This window comes from Spironucleus salmonicida, chromosome 3, assembly GCF_000497125.1.
Source record: "Spironucleus salmonicida strain ATCC 50377 chromosome 3, whole genome shotgun sequence".
NCBI classification, from domain to species: Eukaryota; Fornicata; order Diplomonadida; family Hexamitidae; genus Spironucleus; species Spironucleus salmonicida.
In genome coordinates, this window is record NC_090598.1 from 67819 (window position 1) to 93543 (window position 25725).

General features: G+C 28.3%; 21 protein-coding genes across 21 annotated transcripts; 9 read left to right on the top strand and 12 right to left on the bottom strand. All coding sequences in view use genetic code 6, as the record gives it.

The window, feature by feature from the left end:
- Positions 1 to 25: 25 nt before the first annotated feature.
- SS50377_22253 (Transcription factor, CAP family protein) lies at positions 26 to 1090 on the bottom strand (the record flags this gene model as incomplete). Its single annotated transcript, XM_067906143.1, has 1 exon — positions 26 to 1090. The coding sequence occupies one exon, from the start codon at positions 1088 to 1090 to the stop codon at positions 26 to 28; it is 1065 nt and encodes a 354-aa protein (XP_067765411.1).
- A 411-nt stretch (positions 1091 to 1501) lies between these two features.
- Positions 1502 to 2503, bottom strand: SS50377_22254 (Kinase, NEK; the record flags this gene model as incomplete). The annotated part of the gene is made up of 1 exon (XM_067906144.1): positions 1502 to 2503. The coding sequence occupies one exon, from the start codon at positions 2501 to 2503 to the stop codon at positions 1502 to 1504; it is 1002 nt and encodes a 333-aa protein (XP_067765412.1).
- Positions 2504 to 2550: 47 nt separating this feature from the next.
- Positions 2551 to 3261, top strand: SS50377_22255 (uncharacterized protein; the record flags this gene model as incomplete). The annotated part of the gene is made up of 1 exon (XM_067906145.1): positions 2551 to 3261. One exon carries the CDS (start codon positions 2551 to 2553, stop codon positions 3259 to 3261), a length of 711 nt encoding a protein of 236 aa, XP_067765413.1.
- Positions 3262 to 3525: 264 nt separating this feature from the next.
- Positions 3526 to 4185, top strand: SS50377_22256 (uncharacterized protein; the record flags this gene model as incomplete). Its single annotated transcript, XM_067906146.1, has 1 exon — positions 3526 to 4185. The coding sequence occupies one exon, from the start codon at positions 3526 to 3528 to the stop codon at positions 4183 to 4185; it is 660 nt and encodes a 219-aa protein (XP_067765414.1).
- A 111-nt stretch (positions 4186 to 4296) lies between these two features.
- SS50377_22257 (uncharacterized protein) lies at positions 4297 to 4833 on the bottom strand (the record flags this gene model as incomplete). Its single annotated transcript, XM_067906147.1, has 1 exon — positions 4297 to 4833. One exon carries the CDS (start codon positions 4831 to 4833, stop codon positions 4297 to 4299), a length of 537 nt encoding a protein of 178 aa, XP_067765415.1.
- A 153-nt stretch (positions 4834 to 4986) lies between these two features.
- Positions 4987 to 7590, bottom strand: SS50377_22258 (uncharacterized protein; the record flags this gene model as incomplete). Its single annotated transcript, XM_067906148.1, has 1 exon — positions 4987 to 7590. The coding sequence occupies one exon, from the start codon at positions 7588 to 7590 to the stop codon at positions 4987 to 4989; it is 2604 nt and encodes an 867-aa protein (XP_067765416.1).
- Positions 7591 to 7637: 47 nt separating this feature from the next.
- On the bottom strand, positions 7638 to 9716 carry SS50377_22259 (Serine/threonine-protein kinase PLK; the record flags this gene model as incomplete). The annotated part of the gene is made up of 1 exon (XM_067906149.1): positions 7638 to 9716. One exon carries the CDS (start codon positions 9714 to 9716, stop codon positions 7638 to 7640), a length of 2079 nt encoding a protein of 692 aa, XP_067765417.1.
- A 1192-nt stretch (positions 9717 to 10908) lies between these two features.
- SS50377_22260 (uncharacterized protein) lies at positions 10909 to 12525 on the bottom strand (the record flags this gene model as incomplete). The annotated part of the gene is made up of 1 exon (XM_067906150.1): positions 10909 to 12525. One exon carries the CDS (start codon positions 12523 to 12525, stop codon positions 10909 to 10911), a length of 1617 nt encoding a protein of 538 aa, XP_067765418.1.
- A 56-nt stretch (positions 12526 to 12581) lies between these two features.
- On the top strand, positions 12582 to 13580 carry SS50377_22261 (Guanylate cyclase / Adenylate cyclase; the record flags this gene model as incomplete). The annotated part of the gene is made up of 1 exon (XM_067906151.1): positions 12582 to 13580. One exon carries the CDS (start codon positions 12582 to 12584, stop codon positions 13578 to 13580), a length of 999 nt encoding a protein of 332 aa, XP_067765419.1.
- Positions 13581 to 13582: 2 nt separating this feature from the next.
- Positions 13583 to 14509, bottom strand: SS50377_22262 (N-acetylglucosamine kinase; the record flags this gene model as incomplete). The annotated part of the gene is made up of 1 exon (XM_067906152.1): positions 13583 to 14509. One exon carries the CDS (start codon positions 14507 to 14509, stop codon positions 13583 to 13585), a length of 927 nt encoding a protein of 308 aa, XP_067765420.1.
- A 188-nt stretch (positions 14510 to 14697) lies between these two features.
- On the bottom strand, positions 14698 to 16410 carry SS50377_22263 (Replication factor C, subunit 1; the record flags this gene model as incomplete). The annotated part of the gene is made up of 1 exon (XM_067906153.1): positions 14698 to 16410. One exon carries the CDS (start codon positions 16408 to 16410, stop codon positions 14698 to 14700), a length of 1713 nt encoding a protein of 570 aa, XP_067765421.1.
- A 59-nt stretch (positions 16411 to 16469) lies between these two features.
- SS50377_22264 (uncharacterized protein) lies at positions 16470 to 16760 on the top strand (the record flags this gene model as incomplete). The annotated part of the gene is made up of 1 exon (XM_067906154.1): positions 16470 to 16760. The coding sequence occupies one exon, from the start codon at positions 16470 to 16472 to the stop codon at positions 16758 to 16760; it is 291 nt and encodes a 96-aa protein (XP_067765422.1).
- A 30-nt stretch (positions 16761 to 16790) lies between these two features.
- SS50377_22265 (uncharacterized protein) lies at positions 16791 to 17447 on the top strand (the record flags this gene model as incomplete). Its single annotated transcript, XM_067906155.1, has 1 exon — positions 16791 to 17447. One exon carries the CDS (start codon positions 16791 to 16793, stop codon positions 17445 to 17447), a length of 657 nt encoding a protein of 218 aa, XP_067765423.1.
- A 14-nt stretch (positions 17448 to 17461) lies between these two features.
- On the bottom strand, positions 17462 to 18142 carry SS50377_22266 (Ribosomal protein SA; the record flags this gene model as incomplete). The annotated part of the gene is made up of 1 exon (XM_067906156.1): positions 17462 to 18142. One exon carries the CDS (start codon positions 18140 to 18142, stop codon positions 17462 to 17464), a length of 681 nt encoding a protein of 226 aa, XP_067765424.1.
- A 76-nt stretch (positions 18143 to 18218) lies between these two features.
- SS50377_22267 (uncharacterized protein) lies at positions 18219 to 18926 on the top strand (the record flags this gene model as incomplete). The annotated part of the gene is made up of 1 exon (XM_067906157.1): positions 18219 to 18926. The coding sequence occupies one exon, from the start codon at positions 18219 to 18221 to the stop codon at positions 18924 to 18926; it is 708 nt and encodes a 235-aa protein (XP_067765425.1).
- A 10-nt stretch (positions 18927 to 18936) lies between these two features.
- On the bottom strand, positions 18937 to 20307 carry SS50377_22268 (uncharacterized protein; the record flags this gene model as incomplete). The annotated part of the gene is made up of 1 exon (XM_067906158.1): positions 18937 to 20307. One exon carries the CDS (start codon positions 20305 to 20307, stop codon positions 18937 to 18939), a length of 1371 nt encoding a protein of 456 aa, XP_067765426.1.
- Positions 20308 to 20577: 270 nt separating this feature from the next.
- Positions 20578 to 21999, bottom strand: SS50377_22269 (Sec61 alpha family protein; the record flags this gene model as incomplete). Its single annotated transcript, XM_067906159.1, has 1 exon — positions 20578 to 21999. The coding sequence occupies one exon, from the start codon at positions 21997 to 21999 to the stop codon at positions 20578 to 20580; it is 1422 nt and encodes a 473-aa protein (XP_067765427.1).
- A 681-nt stretch (positions 22000 to 22680) lies between these two features.
- Positions 22681 to 23703, top strand: SS50377_22270 (Ubiquitin-protein ligase HACE1; the record flags this gene model as incomplete). The annotated part of the gene is made up of 1 exon (XM_067906160.1): positions 22681 to 23703. One exon carries the CDS (start codon positions 22681 to 22683, stop codon positions 23701 to 23703), a length of 1023 nt encoding a protein of 340 aa, XP_067765428.1.
- A 53-nt stretch (positions 23704 to 23756) lies between these two features.
- On the top strand, positions 23757 to 24290 carry SS50377_22271 (Transmembrane domain-containing protein; the record flags this gene model as incomplete). Its single annotated transcript, XM_067906161.1, has 1 exon — positions 23757 to 24290. One exon carries the CDS (start codon positions 23757 to 23759, stop codon positions 24288 to 24290), a length of 534 nt encoding a protein of 177 aa, XP_067765429.1.
- Positions 24291 to 24295: 5 nt separating this feature from the next.
- SS50377_22272 (Hydrolase, TatD family) lies at positions 24296 to 25048 on the bottom strand (the record flags this gene model as incomplete). The annotated part of the gene is made up of 1 exon (XM_067906162.1): positions 24296 to 25048. The coding sequence occupies one exon, from the start codon at positions 25046 to 25048 to the stop codon at positions 24296 to 24298; it is 753 nt and encodes a 250-aa protein (XP_067765430.1).
- A 311-nt stretch (positions 25049 to 25359) lies between these two features.
- SS50377_22273 (uncharacterized protein) lies at positions 25360 to 25722 on the top strand (the record flags this gene model as incomplete). The annotated part of the gene is made up of 1 exon (XM_067906163.1): positions 25360 to 25722. One exon carries the CDS (start codon positions 25360 to 25362, stop codon positions 25720 to 25722), a length of 363 nt encoding a protein of 120 aa, XP_067765431.1.
- Between the last annotated feature and the right edge of the window lie 3 nt (positions 25723 to 25725).

Here is a 25725-nt window from a genome sequence, read left to right on the forward strand (position 1 = left end):
ACATATATTAAATATATTATGTTTTTCACTCAACGGCAAGACTTTTTCCTAACTTAACATATAACTCATTTCTTTTTTTCAATTCATCCGCATCAATCCTTAAGCATTCTACTACACCTTAACACCAGAAATCTCTTCTTTCTTCCTTCCCAATCAAAACACCCTATGCTCCAATAATCATACCCTCCAAAACATGGTTTTCTTTAATATCTCTTTTATGTTTCTCTAATTCTTAAATTTTATTACTAGTCGTAAGGCTTACAAATTCATCTACTTTTTCTCTATCAAAAACTTCTAGAACCACATAAATTGAATTCAGAAGTTATGTTTATTTAGCAATATACTCTCCTGGTGAGAACGAACAATATTAAGCTAACTAAGAAAGCAAATCTATTTCTTCATCAGTTAATGAGATAAAATATTTCTTAACATATTGGTGGAAATAACCAGCCCCCTAGGATAACGTTTACAATTGGTTTTCATAAATAAATTTTATGCTATTTTCTTTGGTTAAATATTAAGTTTCAGCACCTAATGGACCAGCAATAATTTCATAAGGGTGAACAGTTTCCTATTATAAAAGAGAATATTAGCAAGCAACATGGCCCGCAGTAACTTAAATATTATTAACAAAAAATGATCCTTTAGTAATTATATAAGCTTTATCTGCTGATGAATTTTTATTAGCTATAACTTAATTTGGCTCATAAGTTACAATTTCTAAAGATGATAACACCTATTTTTATATTTCTTAGTTAAGACAGGAGAAAAAAGAGTCTTTTTATAAGATTTATTCCGGAGTTTTCCCTAAAACGTTATTGGAATCGTTTTCCGTTGCTTTAAAATTGCGCAAACGCTATGCCATTACATTGAATGGATTATCTGGTAAATCCTACAAGGATTCTATCATCTAAGTAATAACTGGAAACATTTTTTAATCTGATAAATATTTATCTAATTCTCTATGAGAACGCTGGGCATGAGCATCAGCCAATAATGCTTTTTTGATTTATTCTGACAAAGATTGCTAAGTCGGTGCTTTTTTATCTACAGTATTCAAATCTATAATAGGTATTTCTTCATCAGACATTTTGGCGGTCTATTATAAATATTAATATTTAGATATATAATTTATGATTATAATATGAAAGAATATATTCCTATTTCTAATGAACTATATTAATCAATAAAAAACTCACACTGTCCTTAACGTAAACATAATGTACCTTCTAAATGGGGAGTAGATTTATCAACGAACAAACTGAAATAAATTCCCGTTTAAGAGTAACCATTATTACCTTCCATCGGATAAATAAGAGGGAAATATTAAAACTTTGGACAATTTCTTAACCTTATAGAAGAAACAGAGATAACCCCAATAGTTTAAGAACGGTTGTAAGTTTAAAGAGAAAAAAAACATAGATTGTTTGCATATAAATATACCTTAAATCAAACTAGCAAAATATAACTATAGATAAATGGAATATCATTTATTGCGTAATCACTTCTTAAATGAGATTATGTTCTAAATTATCTATATTAATATATCTTAGATATCATCATCAATAAATTAACACAATAATGCTTCTGAATTCGAAATTTTATTAATGATAGTATTATATATTAGCTAATATTTATCTTCTAATTTTATTTTTAATTCTGTCTCAACAATACTTATTCTTAATTCGAGTTCTAAATCATTACCTAGTAAAATATCCAGTAATTTTTTCAGATCATTATTATTAATGTTTAGTTAAATTATTTCTATTATCTTATTATTTTTTAGTCTATAATATACTTGTAATAAATCTTATTTTTCTTTTTTTAAATCAAACCCAGAGAATATAGTATTATTTATCAATTTTAAGGGTTCAGGTCGAGGCTTATAGTCTCTATTTAACATTGCCTTAATAATTTTATACAAATTGGCACTATAAAATGTAGGAATCGGTTAAACTGAGCTAAAAAGTATTCCTGTAACAATGGTTTTTTAGGATATGGGAAAAGGCTATTAAAACGAAGAAATATAATATAAAATACAGCCAATGGCAAAAATATCAGATTTTTAATTATATTATTTATTGGTAAGAAATTCTGGAGAGTCATACACGCTTTGTTACCTCCCACAAAAAAGTTACGAAAAAATTCCTATTTTGACATTAAAATTTTAATCAAAAAATATATTTTCTGGATACAACGCACGATGTATTAGCTATTACTTGTGCATTGAACAGATTGCTGATAAAATTTATTAAAAAATATATAAAATTTATCCTTCCTTAAAATAAATATTCTCTATTTTAAATAGTTAAATTAATTACTCTAACGAAATATATGATGATGAATCTTCAAGAAATATTTAAAGTTCTAATCCGACTATTTAAAAATTTATTATTTATAATAGTTAAGCAGACTAATTTTTTTAATAAACTTCAATTTTTTGGAGGAACTTCTAGATAGCAGCCTCATCCTTAAATTTAATCACTTGTTAAGTATTGTTCATTTATTGATAATTTAATAATTATATATAATTATATAATCTTGTAAATAATGAAACTCATATCATAGTTTACTTCAGATGCCTTTATTTTATCAATACCTAAGTATTAATGCTTGCCTTAAATTTTTTCTTATAATTAATAAACTAATAGATTAATAATTAATGATAAAAATTATATCTTATAACCGTATTAAGTTAATAAAATAGCAGCCATTACCTTTAATTAAGGACAATTTTTAATTTAAGATCTCCCATTTGTATTTAAATCTTCAATTTAAAAGGTTTTACCTATAGTTTATACATAAAAATCTATCAGAATTTAAGACTTAAACATATCATAAAATTATGGCGTTCCTAAAAATATACTCGGAATAACGTAGAAAATATTACCATCAGATACTGTTAATAAAATAAAGTTTGAAGATTTTACAAGTATTGCCAGTGTAAAATCATCTTTATCTTCAAAACCTCAATTATAAATATCCTACGAATTATAGAACTTTGCCTGTAAAACATTACCTTTCTAATTAGAACATTCTACAAATATAATAGGTTTAGAAATTTATGAGAACTTAATGTAGTATTAATTTTGCATTCCGTTGGTTCATTGGATTCGAGGAAATAAAAGTAGCTTCCTAGTATTTAAAGAAATTTTTATTCACTAAATGGGTAGTTTTGACAATTGGGAATTGAAAATTAGTAAGCTTTTACGAGGAAGTCAAAGAGGATAATTTTTAGCAATGCTCCCTAAATCTGAATGATAATATATTATATAGCAAATATTAAATTATATATTTAAACACCATTCCTTTGGTCTATCATTCAGAAGTGACATGCTTAGATCAACTGTAGTACAAGTTTATACCTTAGTGAAATAAGGTATCCAGATATTTCTGGTATTATCTTTTTTTATAACTTCAGGAAAGTTTCCGCGAAAGCATCTTTGGGAATCAACCTGCTGTTTTTCAAATATATTTTCAATATAATATAATATATTTATGAGTAGTGTATTTCCATAATTTATAATGTCCGCTCCAATTTAGTATGTACCTCCAAACTATGAGACACCTGCGCCAAACAGGTATAGTGTTAATAATAAATATTTAGAAAAATAAGCACCTGCTTACTCTTTTTCTTCTAGAACTCCATTACCATAATCTTAAAAAAATAATCCTGGTCCTACAAAATATACTCCCAAATACAAAGAAGTTACACCAAGTTAACCGGAATTTTCTTTAAGATATCGCCATGCTAGACCTTAAAATAATTTACCTGGTCCAGGAGCACATAATCTAAACTTTGCTTAAGTTGATAAGACGCCAAGGTCAGCATCGCTGGGTGCCAGAACATAGCCTGGTAGTATTTTTCGAACGCCTTTTTCACTCAAACCAGTTAAATTTGATGAGATTCAAAAGAAACCTCCTCAATATTCATTTAGAGCTAAAAGATTCAACACACTTGAGCAGAAATCTACAACATCTGAAAAACTTTCAGCAGCCAATTATTATCCAGATAAAAATTTTGGAAAACCATCAACACCATAATTCACACTTAGAAGTCGTACAACTACATGCCGAGGCCCATCAACTCCAGGACCCGCCAAGTATGCAAACTAGCGGACAAGTTTTAGAAGAGAAGGCTTTAGCTTTGGTGGATGGAACAAATAGGGGTTTAATATTTGGTGAATACTTTTTATTGTTTCTTAATAAAGTCACCAATTTAAAGAAATAAAATGAAAATGTATTACTAAAGGTATATATACCACATGTAAAACTTTCACATCAAAAGTAAGGTCATCAATCGTGTGTAAATTATATGCTTTTACGCTGGATAATCATTTTATTTAATCTCGTAAGTTGACTTTTAAAATCTAATTCAATTTTTAGTTCTGTTAATATTTTTGTTTAATAATGATTAGGGCATTGATTAAATTAACTAAGGTCATCTGGTTTCGTTTAAAACTCGACCATTAACCTTATTTATGATATATATGACTCCTCAGGCCTATACTCATCTAGACCATGTTTTATTGCATTGTTTGCATCTACTTTTGCAAAGGTAACGGAGTTTTACTTGTCAAATTAATGGCTTTTAACATTTCGGTTATGTTATCTATATATTATTGGGCCAATATTAGATTCTATTTAATATTTATATTAATAGAACCTATTTGATTAAATTTAGTCTCTTTAGTTTTTAAGGTGGATATCTATTAAAATTACTATACTTTCGAGGTCATGGACTTTAATAATAAGAAGTATAAAACTGGTTATATCCCAAATACTAAGGACCAGTTTATTTACATACTGCTTAAAATGATGATCGTATATCATAGATGCCTGATAGGATACTATTAGAAAATAATATGCTTTACAATGTATGTGTTTTGGAATAGCCAAGCTGCTATGTCTAAGCTAAGATATTTACTAAGTTTTATGAGCTCATTAATTAAATGAATATCTCTGTATTACCATATAATATAAAAGTCACTTCCAATTTCTTTCTTTTATATAAAGTGGATCTAGTTTATTTAAAGTTGGCTATTGTACATCTATTTCTGTTTACAAATTTTTTCCATTAAGTGTTTTATCTAAAATTCTAGCCTAGATGCTGTATTTATTGAGTGTTTATGACGAATACTAAAAAGTTCGTTTACCTTCTAGTACCTATTTTATAATACTTTCACCTTTTAGAGCTGTTCCCAAAAAGATATCATTTGAAACATTTTCTAAAATTTTATCTTTCTGAATAGCCTGATTGGGGCAATCACTTTCTGAGTTATTAATTATTCCTGATTGAATATTAATCTAATATTATGGCAAATATTTTTAGCTTGCCCGTGGAGATTCTGTAGGTGAAACCACTAATAATTCTTCTGGTATAGGTATTAATTCAGGCGCTTGAGGGATTGGTCTATGCTTAATAGTTAATATTTTTATCTATTTTTCTTTAACCTTGTTGATTTATTTTTGTGCAACAGGACTAGTATTTTCAGATTTGCTAAAACTGCTCATAGTATCGTGTGAACCACTAACTATGCTTCTCTAAACACTTGTTAAGTCGTCAAACTTTTCAACATCATTATCCATAAACAAAAAATTAATATCAGCTTATTTAGGTATATTCCCTGCAAAATTCTCAATTAATTAATCAATATCATTTTAATCGAAAAACAAATCTGCTTGTTGAAAACCACGAAGATCCATTTTAACTGGTTCTAATGGAAACAGTTTATTATCAACTATATTAAATAATTATATATATTTCTAAACCAGACCAATTTTCTAGCTAAATTATAAGCTCAATTTGACAATTGGCTTTACCAGGCTGAAATGTAGTAATAAGAATGCACTTTTCGGTAAACTACGCTTTCTGAAACTAACTGCTGGTGCAGATTTGTAAGTACAGCCAACTTGATCTAAAATCAGTCTGAGATCTTTAAAGCTATCAAACTATGCAGGGCATTCTAAAAATATAAGCTAAGTATGTTTATCTATGAATCTGTATCCAGTTATAAATTGATAATTTAGAGAATGGAGATCAGGATTGCTTATAGCATCTGAAACATTACTAGTAGAAAGCAAGCCGATAAAATCAGATAAGCGATCATTTGCATCATCACTAAATTTGTCTTTAAACGATTTTTATGAATTCTCGCTAATGAACAATAAATTTTTTGCTGCTACATATTATAATATTTACTTTACCATTTCATTGTGCTTTGCACCTAAGTAAATATACATTCTCTCAAAATGCTAAAAATTGGGTTTAACCATATTTTCTAATTATATAATATTATTTTAACCTACTACTTGGTTTTTGCTATTTTTGGCAGAATTAGATCTAGACGGTGTTTCTTTGGTTTAAATCTACCAAGACGATAAAGGTCTTTAAAATGCCGCCCTAACTGATACAAATGATTCTGACCAATCTCCAAGTGGTAAAGTTTCAGGAGCTTTTTAGTATTCTGAGAACTATGTCTATTTAGTAACTTCTGGAACAGGCTCTTTTTATTTTACATCTTTAACTTAAGGTAAAATAGATACAGTTTAAAATAATGGTTATCTATCAAGCTAATTATTATGCATTTTGCCTAAATCAGGTACTTATGTTTTACCATTTAGCTAATATTTTGGTACTAACTTAACTTCCTCTTCAAAAATCCTCTCCACTAATAATTATTTCAGACTAATTTTACATTCGGCAGTGAAATTAATAAAACTGTCGTTGATAATTGGAACTGCACTCTTAGTTTATGCTGATTTTGGTTTTTCTACCTAGATTTTATTCTTGGGTACTCTGCAATGAACAGTTATTTCCACAAAATTCTCCTCAATTTATCTCTTAATTAGGTATATCTCATTTTCGGTCTTACATGCATACGCTGTTATCAAACGTATTTTAAACTCTACAGACTTCCGGTCAGATCCGAGAGCAATCTAATCTATAGGTTCAGAAAAATACGTATTTCCAAGTATTTTGCACTCTACTTTTAATGGTTATAAATAACGTTACCTCCATTCTGGATCAGCATATTGAAAAATTTTAGAGGCTTTTAAAATCTTAAAGGAAAGTACGGGGAATGTTTTTGGTGATAAAAACGAGGTGACTCGTTAGTTTTCATGTCGTGATGACACTATTCTTATTGTTAGTTCTGCATTGTATGTGAACTCGTTAATTTAAAGTTAAATAAGCTCTTATAATTGTAGAGAAACTAAAAAGCAAGAGCAATCATATGATATGAATTATGCAGGAACTTTACCTTTTAATGATGGATCATCAAAAAATATTTTCAATTAATCAGCTATAAAGCTTTAAATACAGTTATCTGGATTAGGAATTTCAAATTCTTTTTAAATGGTTGGTTCAACTTTCACGTACTCAGCTAGTTACTAAATAGGTTCTTTTTATCTAGATGATTTTTTAGCAGATACAGATCTTGAACTTTTAGAAATTTCCATAGTCATAGGCTGTTATTAAGGAAATTAAAAAACTATTTGAGGAGTAATATAAGTTTCAGAAGCACTTATAGTTTTCAGTGTTATTTATATAGTAGCTGATGATGAAGATGCATTATCTTTTGGCGGCATTTTTGAAAATAAAAATATTAAATATAATTATACATAATATTATGAACTCACTTTGCAAATTCAATATAATTAGCATGACTTTAAGTCACTAATCTTTCTATGTATTTAAATATATCAGACTTCTAAATATCACTATTAAATATAATTTTTGCATCAAATATAAGTTTTTTATTAAATTTATTTACTAACATTAAATAATTAGATTTCACAATTAATTTTTATCCAGTAAATTTATCTTGAAACTAAAATTAGTCGTCATTTAGTAAAAAAAATTACTATTCCGATATATTTTTCCATTTTTTAATATAAGGTAACGGTAATTAACCAAAACTAGTAAGTTTGTGTAAAAATGATTCTTCTATTTCTTCAAAATTTAAATTCAACACTGTTTATTTTTCATATATTTTATTATATTATTTAGATAAGTTTTACACTTATTTAGTAGCATATTCAATATTAAAATTATCTAATTTGGTATGTGCCTACTAGTTTTCTGAAGGGTAAAACAAATTGAATTCATTGCCTTTAAAAAGCAAATCACAATTCTCTAAATCATTTTAATGTAATGTACTATATTATTATAAATACTTACTAAATTATAAGAATATCATCCAATTTTTCTTTGGAACAATTTATTCAGCTTTATCATATTGAAATCTAATTGTGTGGCCGATCTCATCAGTATAATCTCCGAAAATACAATGAGGGCTAACAACAACTTATGTTCTATCATTAAACACGAATCCTTTATAACCTTATGATAATTAATATGCTATGCCATATTTCTCTGAATGATCTTTAAGTTAAATAATATAATATATTTCATGAAAATTATAAAATTATTACTTTAAATTGTTAAAGAAATGACCTAATTTTTCAAAGCCTTCTAGTTAATCAGAATTGGTGGGGTAAATACGCTTAGAAAAAAACTAACTTGGATAGTATAAGAATTATATATCACCATCAGTTAAGAGAAATGTTAAATCAGTTGTCTCAAACTATGTAAAGGTTTCCTTTAAATATGTCTATACACTAATCATTTCTGTATCTAACTTTTAAGTCTATGAACATTTAATAGTAATTGAATCTGTATAATTAAAGCTTTCTGTGAGTTAATGAAGTTTTTAAGAGAATTTTTCTGTAAATATATCCATAGGTAAATATTTTAATTTTATATTATTACCATTTTAAATCCAACAATCATCTAATAAATCTTTTACTGACGGTCGTTAATCAGGCTACTTGATCAAGCACTAAGAAATAAATTTAAACATAAACTCGGAGTATTAGTTCTTATAGACTTTGGGAAAATTTATATGACCCTTTAGTATATTTTTATAAGTTGAAGTAGCATTCAATTATTCGAAGGGTGCTTTACAAAAAGCTAATTAATAAACTAAACACCCTAAACTCCAAATATCAGTTGAATATTAATATCCTTATGTAAATACCTAAGGTAATCCTTTGCATATAGACTAACATTCATGATCAATATTGTCTTCACAAGTTTATTATTATGATAATCTGCGAAATACATGAGATGCAATTAGTTCTGGCGATAAAAAATTTGGTGTTCCACATAAGGTAAATCGGAATTCATCTTTGACATATGCAGACAGGCCAAAATCTCCTAATTTAGTTATAACTTAACTATTAATTTTCTTTAAAAATATATTACTCGGTTTAATATCTCTGTGCACAATATGATTCAATTATAACTCTTATATAGATAGCAATAATTCATATGTGACTCTTTATATTTCCTCTTCGGTCAATCCATTTCTTCTTTTATATAAGGTTGATAATGAAATATTTTCACAAAGCTCTAAGATTATATAATAGTTATTACTATCTTTACATATTGAAACTACTTCACATATATGTAAATAATGCAAACTTTTATGTATTTTAATTTCTTGGTGGAATTTTTCAATTACTTTCTTATTAGTAAGCCGTTCTTTAGATGTAATCTTACAAGCAAATGATTAACTTGTATGTATATCAGTAATTACATAAACTTCCGCAAAGCCTCCTTTACCCAATAATTAACCAACTTTATATTATTTAAGGCGTCTTTCATCCTTTATAATGTCAGGAACTTTAATACTAATTTGTTTCTAGTTCATTTTAAAATGTAAAACTGTATAACTAAATATATTATATTTTAAATTATATTTTATTTAACTTTAAATGAATATAGAGTTGTCTTCGGTTCAATCCTTTCTAACTGAGTTTCAGTAATTTACAGAATCATAAAATTAAAATAGCTAATTAAATTTAATTTTATAAGAATTGCATGCAAGTCATTTATTTTTAGTAAATGATACATCTGCCCTTAAAAACATGCTCATTAATAAAAAGTAATAATCATTGTCTTTGTGCAAATAAATATCATAGATTGAGTTAACTATATAAAAAGAATCGATATATAATGTAAAATCAGTACTCTAGAACAAAATTAAAAGAATTTAGTAATAACGACTTAGATTAGATTAAACTTAACTCAATAATTTAAATAATATACTATGGTAATGACTATTATTAATTTAGTTAAATGGAGGAATCAATAATTGATCTTGATAATATTGAAAAATAGTCTGAAAACAATATAGTTAAAATCCTAGTTTACTCAAATATTTACATCGAATACAGCTATATTAAACAAGGGTTTTTCGAATGATATATTATTTGATTTTACATATAGATGATATATTATAGAATTCCATTTATATTTTCACTTCCTCTCGTAATGGCTTATTAGAAGTAGAAACTATTTTCTAATTTTTATGCTTCCATTGCATATCATATCAATGCTATATTACATTAGTGTAATATCGTTTGATAAAATTTTCCTAAATAATTATTACTTTAATACTCTATCACTTAACTATGATTTATTATATAAAATTGCTTTATTTCAAATGCTAAATTATATTGCTAATAATTGTATCATATTATCTATGATGCATCCTTCTGTTTTTTCTTTATTAAGACAAGTCCATAGTAATTATATTCTTATTTTTAAGCAATACAACAAAAGCGAATCATATACACAAGGTATATAATACTCATAATATTTAAATTCTCATTAGATTCATACTCCTTCTATTTATTCCTCTTAAATACTCAAATATATTCTTAGATAGGAATTATTCATTTTGATATTCAAATCTTAATAATAACAGACAAACTAATTTATTCTTACCTTTTTTTGATAAAAATTATATCATTATAAATTTATTACAAGGTTTAACAATTACATCCTCATAATACAGTTCATTTTTAATTTTATAACCGCCATGTAAATAAATAATCCAATCACTAGAAAAGCTTGTAATACTTTTCAGCTCCTTAAATCTCTAGTTTTGTAAAAATTTGAAACCCCTACCCTGATAACTTCTTAAAATCGTACAAACAATAAAACAAAGCAGATTTGACCCCGCAAATCTTAACAAAACTCAGGTCTTAAAACTTAATAAACGAGTAGATTTAGTCAACCTAATCTATATTTTTAGGGGATAAACAAGATAAAATTAGATTTTTATTGAATGTCTCCTAATAGATTTCTGACTTTATTTTATTTAGAAGCAGTAATAGACTAGCTGCAATTTTAAGCTTTTATACGAAAACAAGCTCAGATTTTAACTTTACAAGAAGAGCAGAAAACGCCCGACACGCCTAGTTTTCATCACAAAAGCTGGAAAATAACGGTATAAGCTTCAAATTGTGGAAATTTCCATGTTCCAAACTTATCAATATATGATTTCTAGAAATGTCAAAAAATGGTAAAAAATCAGTAAAATTTGATAAAATAAGCTAAGTTTGTAGCATTTAATTGATTTCTGGGATAAAAATTGGGTTAGCTTTCTAAATTGCAAGTTTGATTGCTTTGATATTTTGTTAGTCCAAATTTATAGATAAAAGATACTAAATAAAGTTTTCAAATTCCAATTGAGGAACTATGTAGAGTGATGTTAGGAATAAGAAATCAATGATCAATGCAGTTATTTAATTTGAAGCTGTTATTCTCTTAGTTTGATATATAAGCAATTTGAAGAATGAATCTGGTTTAAATATAGTAAAATTAGTAGCATAAATTTTGAGTGAAATAAGTAATTAACAAAATAATGAGCTATTTGTTTCTGTTTTAATGTTATTGAACAAAAATTACTCGAACTTTTCTTAGAATACTGATTATTAAAACTCAGAATTTGGCGTTATTTATTTTTCATATAGACTAAATAATTGTTTATTAAAAGTAATATGACTTGATTTTATCTCATATTCTTGAACTTACCCTAAATAAATTGGCAGGTTCATAAAGTAATTCGCAGTTTATAAAAACTCTTCTATATATTGAAGGATTTTGAGTTTTTAATGAATATTTGCTTTTTTATATATACTATAGATTACAGAACCGTCAGATATACTTAATGATGCTGGTATCAAATCTTTTAAAGCATCAAATTTCTCTATAAATTATAGCTTAATTTCTTAATTTATAAAATCCTAAGTTTAATTTCCAACAAAGCTTAAGACACGTAAAGCAGTACAAAAATGTGTCTATGTTTTTAATTACGACGCTGCTAGAATCGGTAATAGATACTATTTTATTTCTTCAAAATTTCCTAATTCTCTAAGATTCACCTATGGCTTAATATTTACTGGTGGTAGATGTTATGTTTACACACAGCATACGTCTTCCTACGTTTTTATTGGGTGTTATAATGCAGATTTTTTAACGTTGGACTATAAAAAATCATCATTATAATCTTCTTCCCAATTTATTAACTATTTATCCACGGTATTACTAATATGTTATTCTGTTAATGAGTTAATAGCATCTTCTAATATTTATAGTGATTATTAATCATTCTAAACTTTTGATACTAAGAATGTATCTGAAATTTCTGAATTAGATATTTAATTGTCCATAATTCAAAACAATATATATTAATAGCAATAAAATACTAATGTTTACAATAATAAAAATGAATTTGGATATTCCTAACTTACGGGATATCCTAATCACTAAAGCAATAGGAATAACTATGGTACTTATTTAAGTTTTACTATATGCTAATGTCAATGTTGATTTAGTTATTATGCTTTTACTAACTTCAAGCTTGGTATTCGTTTTTACTTTAGATTATTTTATTAGTTCACTTTTTAGTAATAATGTATAAGAAATAAATATAAAAATGAATTTTAGATCCTTCTAACATCTTGTTCTTTATGAGAAATAAGGATAAATAAATAACCTGCGTAATATTCAAAAATAGTATTTGCCAAATATATCTTTAAAAACTCCATTTCCTCATCCAATAAACAAAGAAGTCTCCATATTAATTTTAGATTTAGTAGGCTTCACATAATTTGCCTCAGATTCTACGTTATCTACAACATCTACAATAATTTCTTAGTTTTATGATCAAATATCTAGGTTTTCTTTGGTATTTAATGGAAACATAATTTCTTATTTAGGAGATGGAGCTTTAATCTTGTTTGAAACATGCATATAAGCAAAAAACTTTGTGTTCTAGCTATCTTTGTAACTGCATAATGATATGAAACTATCTGCAGGTTTACATAGAGGAAATGTGATGATAGGAGCATTTAGCTAATCATTTAACGTAATTGGCGATGCAGTTAATCTAACTAGTAGAGTCGAACAATCCACTAGATTACTCAAATGCAATTTTTTATGCACCAAAGAGTCAGCCATATCAATGTCTTAATTTACTAGAATAGCTGGAGAAGTACACCTTAAAGGTAAAGGGGCAATTTAATTATTTCATGTATGTGATGAAAATATAATTAAACTGACAAACTAAATCTTAAAATATGAAGAACTATAATTATATGAAGATGCTTACAACTTTTGCATTGAGGCATTAAAAATATATCATGATGACCAGATATTTATACAAAAATCTAAATTATTATTAAAGCGTATATAAATATTTTAATTTGATCTAAAATTAACTTGATATCACTCTAAAACATCAAACATAGGCTCACCGCTCCATTTAGCGTTGACCGCATGCAATGCTGCTCCAATAGCTGCTGTTTACGGTTTAGTTACCCAAAACTTACAATCTTTAAATTATTCAAAAAGTATTTTTTTAGCTGCTGGCTAACTATCTAATGATCTCCAAAATGAACCTACACATATAATATCAGTAAAGTTTTGTTCTAACTTTAATGCTTTGATCATGCTAGCTAAATATTCAAACTCTTCGATATAAATTTTTTCAACTAGAGAAGAATGATTCTCCTTCATAATTATGTTAAAGCTGGCTACTTTACCTTTAAATCCCTCACCATAAAATAATTCCAAAATTCCTGAATCTTGATAATCTTACCCCGGGAAATTGAAAAACTTAGTAAATTCTTCCCATAAATCACCATATGACCCATATTCCGATTTAAACCCATCCTTTTATAAGCAAACATTCTCAATAGCGCGTCTAACAGCAGAAAATCCACAACCTCTTTCTTTTAAGAAATGACCAAGACCTCCAATTTGACGGTGGAAAAATCCAGCAGAGCCAGTTCCAGATATAACAACCGCGGCTTTTTTGTTAAATTATCTTTCAAACATCTAAATTGGCCCACTTGTGTCATGAGATTACACAAATTAAGAATAATTTGCAAAATGCTTTTCAACATGTTCATTAACCGTATTGAACCCTGCAGCAGTGATACCTAAAGCTTTAATATTAATTATTTTATGCTCTCTTTCTGACTCTTCTACCATTTTAGTAAAATCATTACATACCTACTAAATAGATGTCAAATAATGATTTGAGGGAATGTCATAACTTTTATCATAAACTATTTCAGATTTAGCATAATTAACAATAACAACTCTAGTTTTTGTTCCACCACCTTCGATACCAATTGCGTAATCAGTCATTTTGAATGTAAAGAAATGAATTATAACTTATTATAATACTATGATTTAAAGAATTTATGTAGTGTGTAGTGTTAGTTACTAGAGCAAAAATGAAATAAAATATCACCTTAAATAATATCAATTCAGTGAAAAAATACAGTAATATCAAAAGTAAATAATAAATCAGATTTATTTTTCTCAACTAAAAATCATCTTAATTTTTTCTACTTTAAAATATCGTTTTTCTAAACAAAACTACATATTTAACATATTTACCTTATTTGACCAGTTTTTAAATCCTTAAATAGACTCTTTTATCCCATATTTTCCATTTCAAAAACATCAAAATCACCCATAAAATTTAAAAAATCATTGTTATTTACCTAAGAAATTATCAAGTTAGTTCCTAAATCAATATCTAAGCCAGATAGATTAAATTTTGTGAATTTTGCGAATAACAAATTTACTTCTCTGGATGCCTTATCTAGACTAATGATGCCAGGAAACTGTGGAAACACAAACTTTGTGCTTTTAGCATTTTAATTTATAAGCTCCAACGCTGCTTACTAAATCAAACATGTAGCTGCCCTAGATGCACTCCAGTCACTTAAATGGAATTATCTATATACAATTTAGTCTATTTATGACAATTAATTCGACATAAAAATTGCAAACTCAAAATCAAAATCTATCATAGTTTGGTAATTTTGCACTAAGCTAGGGTAGAAAAGCTATTCCCGGTAATAAAAACTCTAAATATCTGCGTAGAAATCCTGAGACTAATTTCTCGATTTTTTTGCATTGAAAAATATATCTGTTTTCTCGAGGAGAGAAGTTTATGGTGATAATTAAAGTTTTACATCAGATGGCTATAAAATCTGCTTTCCAGCGGATGAAAATTATAATACGTTAAGACACCTTCGAATATCACCAGATGCATTTTCACCACAAATATCAGCTATTGCAGATATATTGCCTTTAATTGCCTCTGCCGTCATTATTGTAGATAATAATTTACTAATTTACTATTTTTGTGGCCTTTTTAATTAAAATAATTGGGAGTATGTTTTTAATGTTTTAAATTTTTAGTTACCTGAATCCTGAGAGACTAGATAAAATTTAAGTACAGTGTGTAGTTGACTCTATTTTATAATCTCTGGAATTCCATAAGCTTCTATTGATTCTGCATCATCAAAAATAAAAACTTGTCTTTATTTAGTTACAGCAGAGTGAGAGTATTTTTAAACTAGAAGCTTTATTGACTTGCCAGTTCTAGATTCATCAGAATTAGAATAGACAAAGTTAAATCGTTTGTCTTGAGAAAGAATATTCAAAATAGATGATTTTCCAGTTCCAGGAGGGCCTGTAATTAAAAATAAGTTATTATCTGAATCTAAAGAGTGCTTTATTTGAGCTATTATAGAATTATTTCCTATAATATCCTCAAAACACTTAGGTTGGTACTTTATTGTCCATAATGTTGGGTCTCGAATTAAAACCTCATCTGTTAGACACTATTCCTATTTAATAATATTTTCACAGGTTATCTATTTATAATTTTAGATTAAAGATTACTCGTAATCTACTTCCTAACATACCTGTTTAGATAATTAGTATGATAAATTTCTGACTAACTGAAAAAATTAATCCTCTGTTATCATTGAAACATTCTTATCTCGGGCTGTTCTTTTTTTAACTTCTCCTGGATCCTATCCTAATACTAAATATGATGTTTTCCCTGAGACTGCAGATGTTGCTTTTCCTCCATTAGTCTAAACGTAAGTTATAAACTATTTATCTGTGAGTGCCTTTAGCTCACCAGTTCTTACTATAGTAAGTCCTTATAAACAATGTGGAACTCCTCGCGGCCTAAGTAAAGAATTATCAGCTATAGTTGCATTTGTTTATTTATTTCTCCACATTAAATAGTATAAGTTTATTATATATATATACAATATACAATATATAATTTTTGCACTTAATGTAAAGGAAATAAAATTCTCTATAACTTAATGATTCTACTTAAGAGTTAATTAATAAACATAAAAATTCTATAATATAAATATTAAATAAAGAATTTGACCAGGAAGAGTATTTAAATAATGAGCTTGATGAGGCTTATAACTTATCAGCACGTAAATTAGTTTTGGCGAAGTCTTATCAGTTTTAAAAAGAATATAACCATGAGAAATTAAATTTTGACAAAAATGCTAAAGTTATTTTTGACTAAATTTAGTAAATGAAAAAAATATCATAATTAAATATTTAGTGAATAATATAATGATTTTATTTTAAAATTTAAATGGAGGATAATGAAGATCCAATAGATAAGGCAATAAACTGGGAGTTTTAATTATGGAAAGCTGCTGAATAATCAAGATTTTAAGCAGAATTAAAGAAAATAGAATCTTAGAGAATGAATCTCTTAAAAAAATAATATCAGGAAGCATTAGATCAACTAGAAGATTAAAAATTTTAACGGTCTTCTTAAATTGATAAACTTTAGCTTTAGATATAGTAATCTATTTCTTAAACATAAGAAAAAATTTAATAATAATAATCTTTACAGTCATCAGTTAAAAATTAAATCTCCAACATAAAAAATAATTTAAAGTAAACACTATTATAAGCAGACCACTAGCTACAAATAATGTTAACCGAAGCAGAAACAATGCTATAGGCAGAATCTGCCAAATCTGAGTAGTTTTCTGCTTAAGCCGCTTTCTTTTAGCAAGAGATTTAAAACGTAGAACAAAAACGAAAAACCGAAGTTATAGATTTTTAAAAATTTTTAAAAGATTAAAATAATGTCAGAATCCTTTAAAATTAAATATTAGAAATAAGTGAAAATCTTGAATCTAAGAGATAAACTGACCTAGAACTTAACTAGCAAATTTAGATTTTTGAGATTTAACTCTAGAAAATAATTAATGAAATAAATTAATTAAAAATGATGTGAAGTAAATTAATTAATCATTCAGCAAAATCAGCGGTAGCAGGAGCTACATCACCTTCAACTTATTCTTCTTTAACCATAGCATCCATGGTTTTCTCGTCGAGAGCAATGAAGATATCAGGAAGTTGCCATTCGTCTTCACGCTTGATAGTACCTTTCATGATGAGAACCTCGCGAGCGAGCATCCAGAACATGAGACCAACTGAGTTTTTAGCCTTGTTGTTACATGGGATAGCGCAGTCAACAAAAGATAACTTGGAATCAGAGTTGCAAAGGGATATAACGGGTACATTACAATAAGAAGATTCGGCAAGAGCCTAGTGATCAATGGTTGGGTCAGCAATTATTAAGAGTTCAGGCTCAAAATACTTGGGAGCAAGCCTGTTAGTGAAGGTACCAGGCTGATAACGGCCAGCGTAACCCTAAGAACGGATGAAACGGCAGAATTTATGAACAGCACGGTGAGCTTCAGGGCGGCCAGCTACTACAGCAATTCTGGAAGGGTCAGCAACAGCAGTGATCATACGAGCAGCAAGCTAAATCTTTTACCAGGTTTTATCAAGATTAAAGATATAAGTGCCATCTTTTTCACGAGAATGGATATAATAAGCAAGCTTCTTATCCATATTACGGTGACCAAGGTGGGTATTGGCAATGATCATTTTGATTACGTCTTCTTTCTGTAAGTTGTTAGACATGTCTCACAGTGGAGTGGAATTATAAATTTAATATCTGAAGAGATATATTTTATACGATAAATAATTGTTAATATAAATGAACTCACTGGAAGATGATTATATGTTCTAAGAGAACTACATTATAGAGTTCCCAGATAGAATCGCAGCAATAGCAAACAAAGATCCAAATTTTGACTTTGATCTAGTATTTGATCATACTGGTTAATCTGGAATTTTTAATTGCTCTTAAATCAAACCATCAAAAATGTACTTCAGAATGTTCCCATTACCATTGCCCACTGAACTATACACATCATCCGATGCCTCATTTTACTATAAAAATTCAGATGTTTCACATATCATTATTATCTATGACCCATAATCTCCACCTCATGTATTTCAAGATTATGAAGAATTCTAGCTAGCTTAAGCAGCCTTAGCTCTTAATAAGCATCCATTTTAATATAATGTACTTCCACATGGGTTGACACCCCCTACACGCTGGGCTCCATTTTAACTTTATCCTTAAATCCCTTTACGTCCAAGGTTTTTCGAATTCGCATAAGGCGAAGATATTTCAATCACAAAAGATGAACAGTAAAAATAGGTGAAAGATAGCACAAAAAAACGTATTTAGGAAATAGAAGGCTAAACTAAAAAGACAGAAAAGGCATTAGAAACAGAAAAATAAAAAAATAATAAAGCTGGATAGCAAACCAGCGATAAACAAGATAAACTTATATAGTAGCTTAGTGAGCTAAGATTTAAGTTAGATCAGCTGAAAAATGATGAAGATACAGAATGATTGCAATATTTCACTTGCACCCGTTACAGCCACTACCACATTAATCTTTATCATCAACACAATTTTCATCGCCGCATCCCTAGTCACCACAGGCTGCATCACCACAACCTCCTCCACAGCACCCACCTGTTTCAACCTGTGGAACAGCAAATATTAATTCCTTGGTGATTGTCACACTATATAATTTTGATAAAATTTCTTCAAATAATTCTAATTCGCCATCAAACTCAAGATTTTAACCAGCTATCTCTGTAATACATGCGGCAATTCCCTCAGGAGTTGTTTGATTAATGACGTTCGACATGGTAATATCAATATTATAGGCGATACAAACTTTTTTAACCGATAACATGTCAAATAAAATGCTTTAACTGATAGCAACACGGGCATCAGATAATTATAATAATAAATCAAAATCTAAATCTGTTAATGAAGACTAAAATACAACTACATTAGACATACACTTCTTTTCATTTAAAAGTTTGTTGTTAGAAGTCGTTTTTGGCTCATAGTAATTTCTACAAAACTTGATTAACTTGGATATTCCCTCTACTTAATCCTCTCTTCTGCAAGGACGTTATGTTAAAACCACTACATATTGCTTTTACTATTCTTTTGCTTTTTGTTCTAGTGCTATTAATACTTGCTTGACCTCTTCAATAGGTACACTTTAGGTAACAGGTATAACAACTAACATGGGTTTTTAAGGATGTTGAATACCTTAGATCATATTATTAGCTATCTTAAAGTATTCAAATGTAGTTCTGATACCATCAGTTACTTACTCCGGCATTCCAAACTCTTATGAAGTATATAACTTAACCCTTCTAGGCATGTCATGAGTAAAAGATAAAGAACCATAAGCAGCAACAAACTTTTCGACTTGGATAGTAAATTAATTTAAAATTTCTTTGTCAGAATATAAAACTGTAATTTTATCTTGATCAAACGCCTAAATAAACTCTTCTATTACAACAAATTATTACTTAACTAATTTATTTGAGGCTAAATGCGCTACTATCTTTGCTTTTTTCATAAAACAAAATACCTCAATTGCAAATAAAGATGACCTATTTAAGTCATCAAATACAATGTGTATAATTTCTGGATTGATTCTGAATAGATTATAAAATACGGAATAAAATTCAAGGAACTTAAAAAACCATGCAAATAATCCAAGCATGATTTTTTTGGCGTTTGGATACGTCTAAAATTTAATAGACTATGGAATAACATCATCAGGGTGATATTGTGTTGTTTCAAAGGGTGACATAAATGTAACAGCTGAAGGTATAAGTTGATAAAAATTAGTAACCTATCTTGATACCTTTGAATATTTATAAGGTTTAAAACCTAAAACTGCAATATTTTAATTGCTCATTTTAGAGGAGATGATTTAGAAACTAATAATATATTATTAAAATATGTTTAATATATATTAAATATTTAAACTAGAATAATAAAAAGTTCTAAAACTGTAATTTTTAATCTCTAATCTTGAATTAATAGTATTCGATTCTATACAAAAAATGCAAGCAACACTTAGTTAAGTAAATAGTACTATAATTAAAAACTTAATTTTACAAAATAAATATCAAATTGTATAATAAACAGAAATAATACAACTAATTTAAAAGTATCACTTAATTTATCAAAATCCAGCGCCAGTAGCCTTCTTAGCATAGTCTTCATACATTTTAACAAGACTAGTTGTAGCCATAAGTAAACCTGAACCGCTAACTAAGCAGCCAGAAATATCAGCAATCAAGCTGAGGAGACCCAAGATGATTCCACCGGTCATAGCGGCAACTGGGATGTATCTGTTGAGTTCCCTGACCATTTCCTGGTCGCGCTTGAACCCGGGTATGATCCACTTTGAGGCCTTAAGGTTCTGAGCAACGTCCTTAGCGGACTCCCCTGAAAAGTTAACCCACATCTTGGCAGCGAAGCCGGAGATTGTTACCACGATAACAGCGTGAAGCAGGGTATGTATGGGGTGGAATATGGCAGATCTAAAAGAATACGGAGGGGCTAAAATCCATGCAAGGCCGCCTACGGGGTAAGGGCTACCCGGGTTTTATTCATTCTCCTGCCACTTGCCTAAAATGCCAGTGACAAAATTATTGCCTAATTTTCTCCAAACAGCCTAGGATATCATAAACACATTTTGAGTGACGGTTGATATGATCATCATGGGCGTTGATGAGGCATAAAGGAGCTTGATGGGGTAGGACTGCTGCATCTGGTCGCCAGCTTGCTCGTGAACAATCTTGATATTTTTCCTAATTCCTTAAAGGTACACAACAACGAAAAATATTACCAGGGTGGAGATGACATCTACCAAGTTGGGAAGGCCATGACGTATAAAGGCAAGCTTCACGGCCTCGAGTTTGTTGCCTCTGTTTACAATCATGTAGATCGCTGCAGGAATTGCACCCTCGATCTCAGTGCCGTAGCCTCTGTCAATTTTCATGAACGAAAATGTTTTCCAAATGATGGACTCACAAGTCTAGGCAGTGGTGAAAAGTGACTAACCGGACCCGACGCCCCAACCCTACTCCATCATGTGGTCCAGCATCTACAAGATAATAGAAGCACCAGACAACTGGAGGACGATTGCGATAGCATTGAAGGCGCCCAGTTCGGCAAAGTTACCATACATACCAGTGAAGACATACAAAACGGCCTGACCGATAGTGAAAGCGGCGCCAACGAGAGATTAAAATCTACCAAAAAGTTCAGTTTCGTCTTAATCATTTCTATTGAATCTAAGTAAACCTGCTGAAACACACATTCTTACTATTAATCCAGAAGTCATAGTAGGGCCTAATCCTAATTCCATAACAGATCCACGAGCAGAAGAAAAAATAGTTCTAAGCCAAAAAACAGGGTCTTTGGCAATAGTAGTTCTCATCCCATATAAAGGAATTTGAGAGCCTAATAAAAATACTGTTAAACATAAAAATGTGTAGAACATCTTTAATTCTATAGTAACAGTGCTAGGAGCTTTTTATACATAAGGAATTAGCTTAGTATATGGTTCAATCGCTTTTAACCATGAAGGTGGAGACATTTTAGAGGAAGTGAAGTGTCCTCTAAACTTATAAATTACTCTATATTTATATATAATACTCATTTATGTCTAAAATTCTTAAAGTTATATTTATATTAATAATTATAGAATAATAATTACCTATTAATGAATATATATGTCTTTATATCTTTCGTTCTTCCAGTAGTTCTAGCTCTCATTTATTTTCTTGTATTAATGAAATTTTAGCCATTGCTTATAAATTCTATCAAAATAGATTTACTAATTGTTATTTTTTCTTTAATACCACCAATAATAGTTTCCAGTATATAAAATTTTAATTACAGTTCATATTTTTTTGGTGGATTATTACTAATAATGACGATCTCACTCTATCCTAGGATTCAGTATGCAAATCTATTGACACTTAGCTTATGTTTGTCTTACCTGACTACTATTATTATATTCATAATTTCTTTTTATTCAATATTTTAAAAATAAATTAACTACTATGATGGCTTTTATCTTCTAGCTGTACTATTACCATTTACAAGTAATATCTATCTTTCAATAGCTTTAATAGTTAGAAAAATACGATTCAATTATATCCTTTTATAATTACCAAAAAATGGGAGATAATTTTACATAAATTACAGACTCTTTATTCCATAAAATCATCAAATACCATATTTAGAAAATTTTTAATGGCTATAATTATCCAGAATGGCTGTATTAATTTAATGTTAAAGAAAAAGATTGTTTAAACTAATTATAAATAGATAAAAGATTTATGATGATATTGTAAACTAGATTAGTATAGCTCCATTATATATGCTTAAATATCCTTTATTTGTCTAATTTAAAGGTGAAATTGCAGTAGATACTGGAGGTCTTAAAAATGAAATGGTCACTATTCTTTCTTAATATTTATTTGTTGACATTCAAACCTCGATATTTACTCTCAATGAGGATGGATAATATTTATTGACAGATAGGTGTTGCCCATAGAATGCTTTTTTATTAGGATGGCTTATTGGTAAAGCCCTATATCATAATACAGTTATTTCCTTTAACGTATCCAATCTACTTTTAGCCATTATGTCTAATAATATATAATTCAATGATATATAAGATTATGATTTTTAGTTTGCAAAATTTATTTAAGATTCGGAGAATTATGATGATGTGTATAAGGAATACGTAGATATTTTAGGAACCCCAAAATTAGTTAGCTAAAAACCTAGAAAAATATCTCTTTAGCATGCTGTGTATACCAGATACTTCAAAAACTCTATTGAATCTATAAAATATTTGTAGAAAGGCTTCATGTCAACATTCCCAATACCGGCTTCGTATTTTTTAAATACTTAATTAATCTCTACAATTTTTTCTACCAAATTAATATCTGTTGAGGATTGGCGAACTCATACTATTATAAAATGTTCTCATGAAATAGCAAATATTTTTTTCAATATGCTGGAAAATAACGAAACTATGAGGTCAAAGATCTTAAAATTTTCTACTGGTATGTCTAATGTTCCAAATAATAGTTTTTTATGGTTAGGAAAACCATTATTTAGTGGTGAAATTTAGTAGTAATTCAAATTAGAATCCATTGCCTCTCATTTATTACCAATGAGTAGTACATGTTCATTTACGTTGAAAATACCTATAGTTTCAAGTGAAGAAATTTTACGATAGAGATTTTTGATAGCTTTGGAGTGTGATAATTTAGAGATTCCATGATTAGATTGAATGGGAATACCATAATATTATTCAATTATTATTAAATATTGAAAATGAAATATATTTCACTAAACGATGAACTGTTAGGAATTATCTAGATAAAGTGTCAAAATTTGCCTCCAAGTAAATTTAAATAAAATATTGTAATTTATACATCTTAGCAAGCAACTCGTATACCAATTGATATTTTAGAAAAACTTAATATTGACTATACTAATTTTATTAAATCAAATAAAGATGTAATAGTGGATGATGGAGTTATGCCATAAGGTACTGATGATGCGTTAAAACTGATGAAAAACATGATATATAGTTAAAGTCTTGGTGAGATCTCTGAAAAATATGAACCTGGTACTTTTTAGATTAAAAAATAGGAAAAAATTATCCCAGTACATTTTTCTATATTAGATGTGTGTTTAACTACTTTCACACTATCATGTTTCGGTTGGTTTACTTCTATATCTAGGTAAAAATCTCCTACTTACACAGCGACTGCAACTGTTGTATGTGGTTTCCTCGGCCTTATCATAGATACAATTTTGTGGTTTATAAAAGGAAATAAAATCAACCTACAAATGAAAAAATGAAAATATCACTGATATTTATAAATATCTTTTGCATTCTAATTACATTTTTCAACTAACTCAGACAAACTTATATCTAAAGCTTAACTTAGTCTTGTTGCGATTTCAACCACCTGTTCAGGTCCACCTATTACAGCTCCGTAAGGAGAGTCGGTTTCTAACAATATGAACTTGTATCCTACATGTTTAATAATACTGGCAATTTTTTTTGCACTGCTAAAAGAATTCATCGAACCTTTCCATCCCATATCATTCAATTGTTACGCTTGTTCCATAGTCCCCCCAAATCCATGGCTTATTCCCTTAATTTTAAATTATTTAACAATTTATAATACTGATCTTTACTATGATTCTTTATGACAATGCGTGATTAAACATTTTCCATATTTTTTACTTAGTTCACAATGTACTAATAAAGATCTCTTTTAAGCCTTAAATTCAGTTATTTAATGTTCTTCTACACTTATACCTGATTCTCCTATAGCAACTAATTTTGTGTTTTTAATATTTTCTTCAATAAATTGACGCAATAAAATACAATTTTGATCTAATTCTGCTATATTTTTAATGACAAAGTATGGATGAATACCAACTGTGAAATATAGTTATTTATTTTAATTCGCTAACTCTAAAGCAACCGACCATTCTGTAGGATTGGTAGCTATTATAACAATTTTTGAATTAAAATTCTATAAAGTATGATTAAAATTTAATGAAAATTTCTCAAAATGAGAAGGGAGAAAATGCGCATGTGTATCCATTATTTCAAGCTACTTTTGTGGTTATTTTTCATAAACTAAATCATATTTAACTAATAAAGTTATTAAAATTGTTAAAATAGATGGGGAATTTACAAATAAATTTTCTATTGGTGGAATTGCTACTATATGTAAATATGATGATGGAAAATTTTAAGGTATTGTAAGAGTAAATATATATTTATTAGTAGTAAATTAAAGCTAAGTATTGCTTAGCTTAATCAGTGATTGAGCAAAAGTCAAATTTAACATGAATAACTCATCTTCCATTATATTTATTTCTCTTATTATATATTGATTTTGTATTAACGAATATGACGAAAAATTAGTTTTATCTAGTAACGATGACATATTCTGAAATAGCCAAGTATGATGCTCTAAATTAAGTTCTCTAAAAAATTATATAAGTATAGTAAACAATAACAATCAATATTACAGAAACAAGCAAACATAACTTCCTGAATTTTCACCCTATCAATAATGAAAACATCATTTGGAATACCTTAGATACCATTTCTAGTATACAGACAAATTTTATACTAAATTTTGAGCTCCCTGGAATTCTTTAACTTAACAACTAAATCACATTCGCCGACTCAATCGACCTTATTAAAGGTGCCGCAATGGCCCATTTTAAGTAGCAAAATTTGAGAGAAATTATAAACTAAATTAAGTGAAAA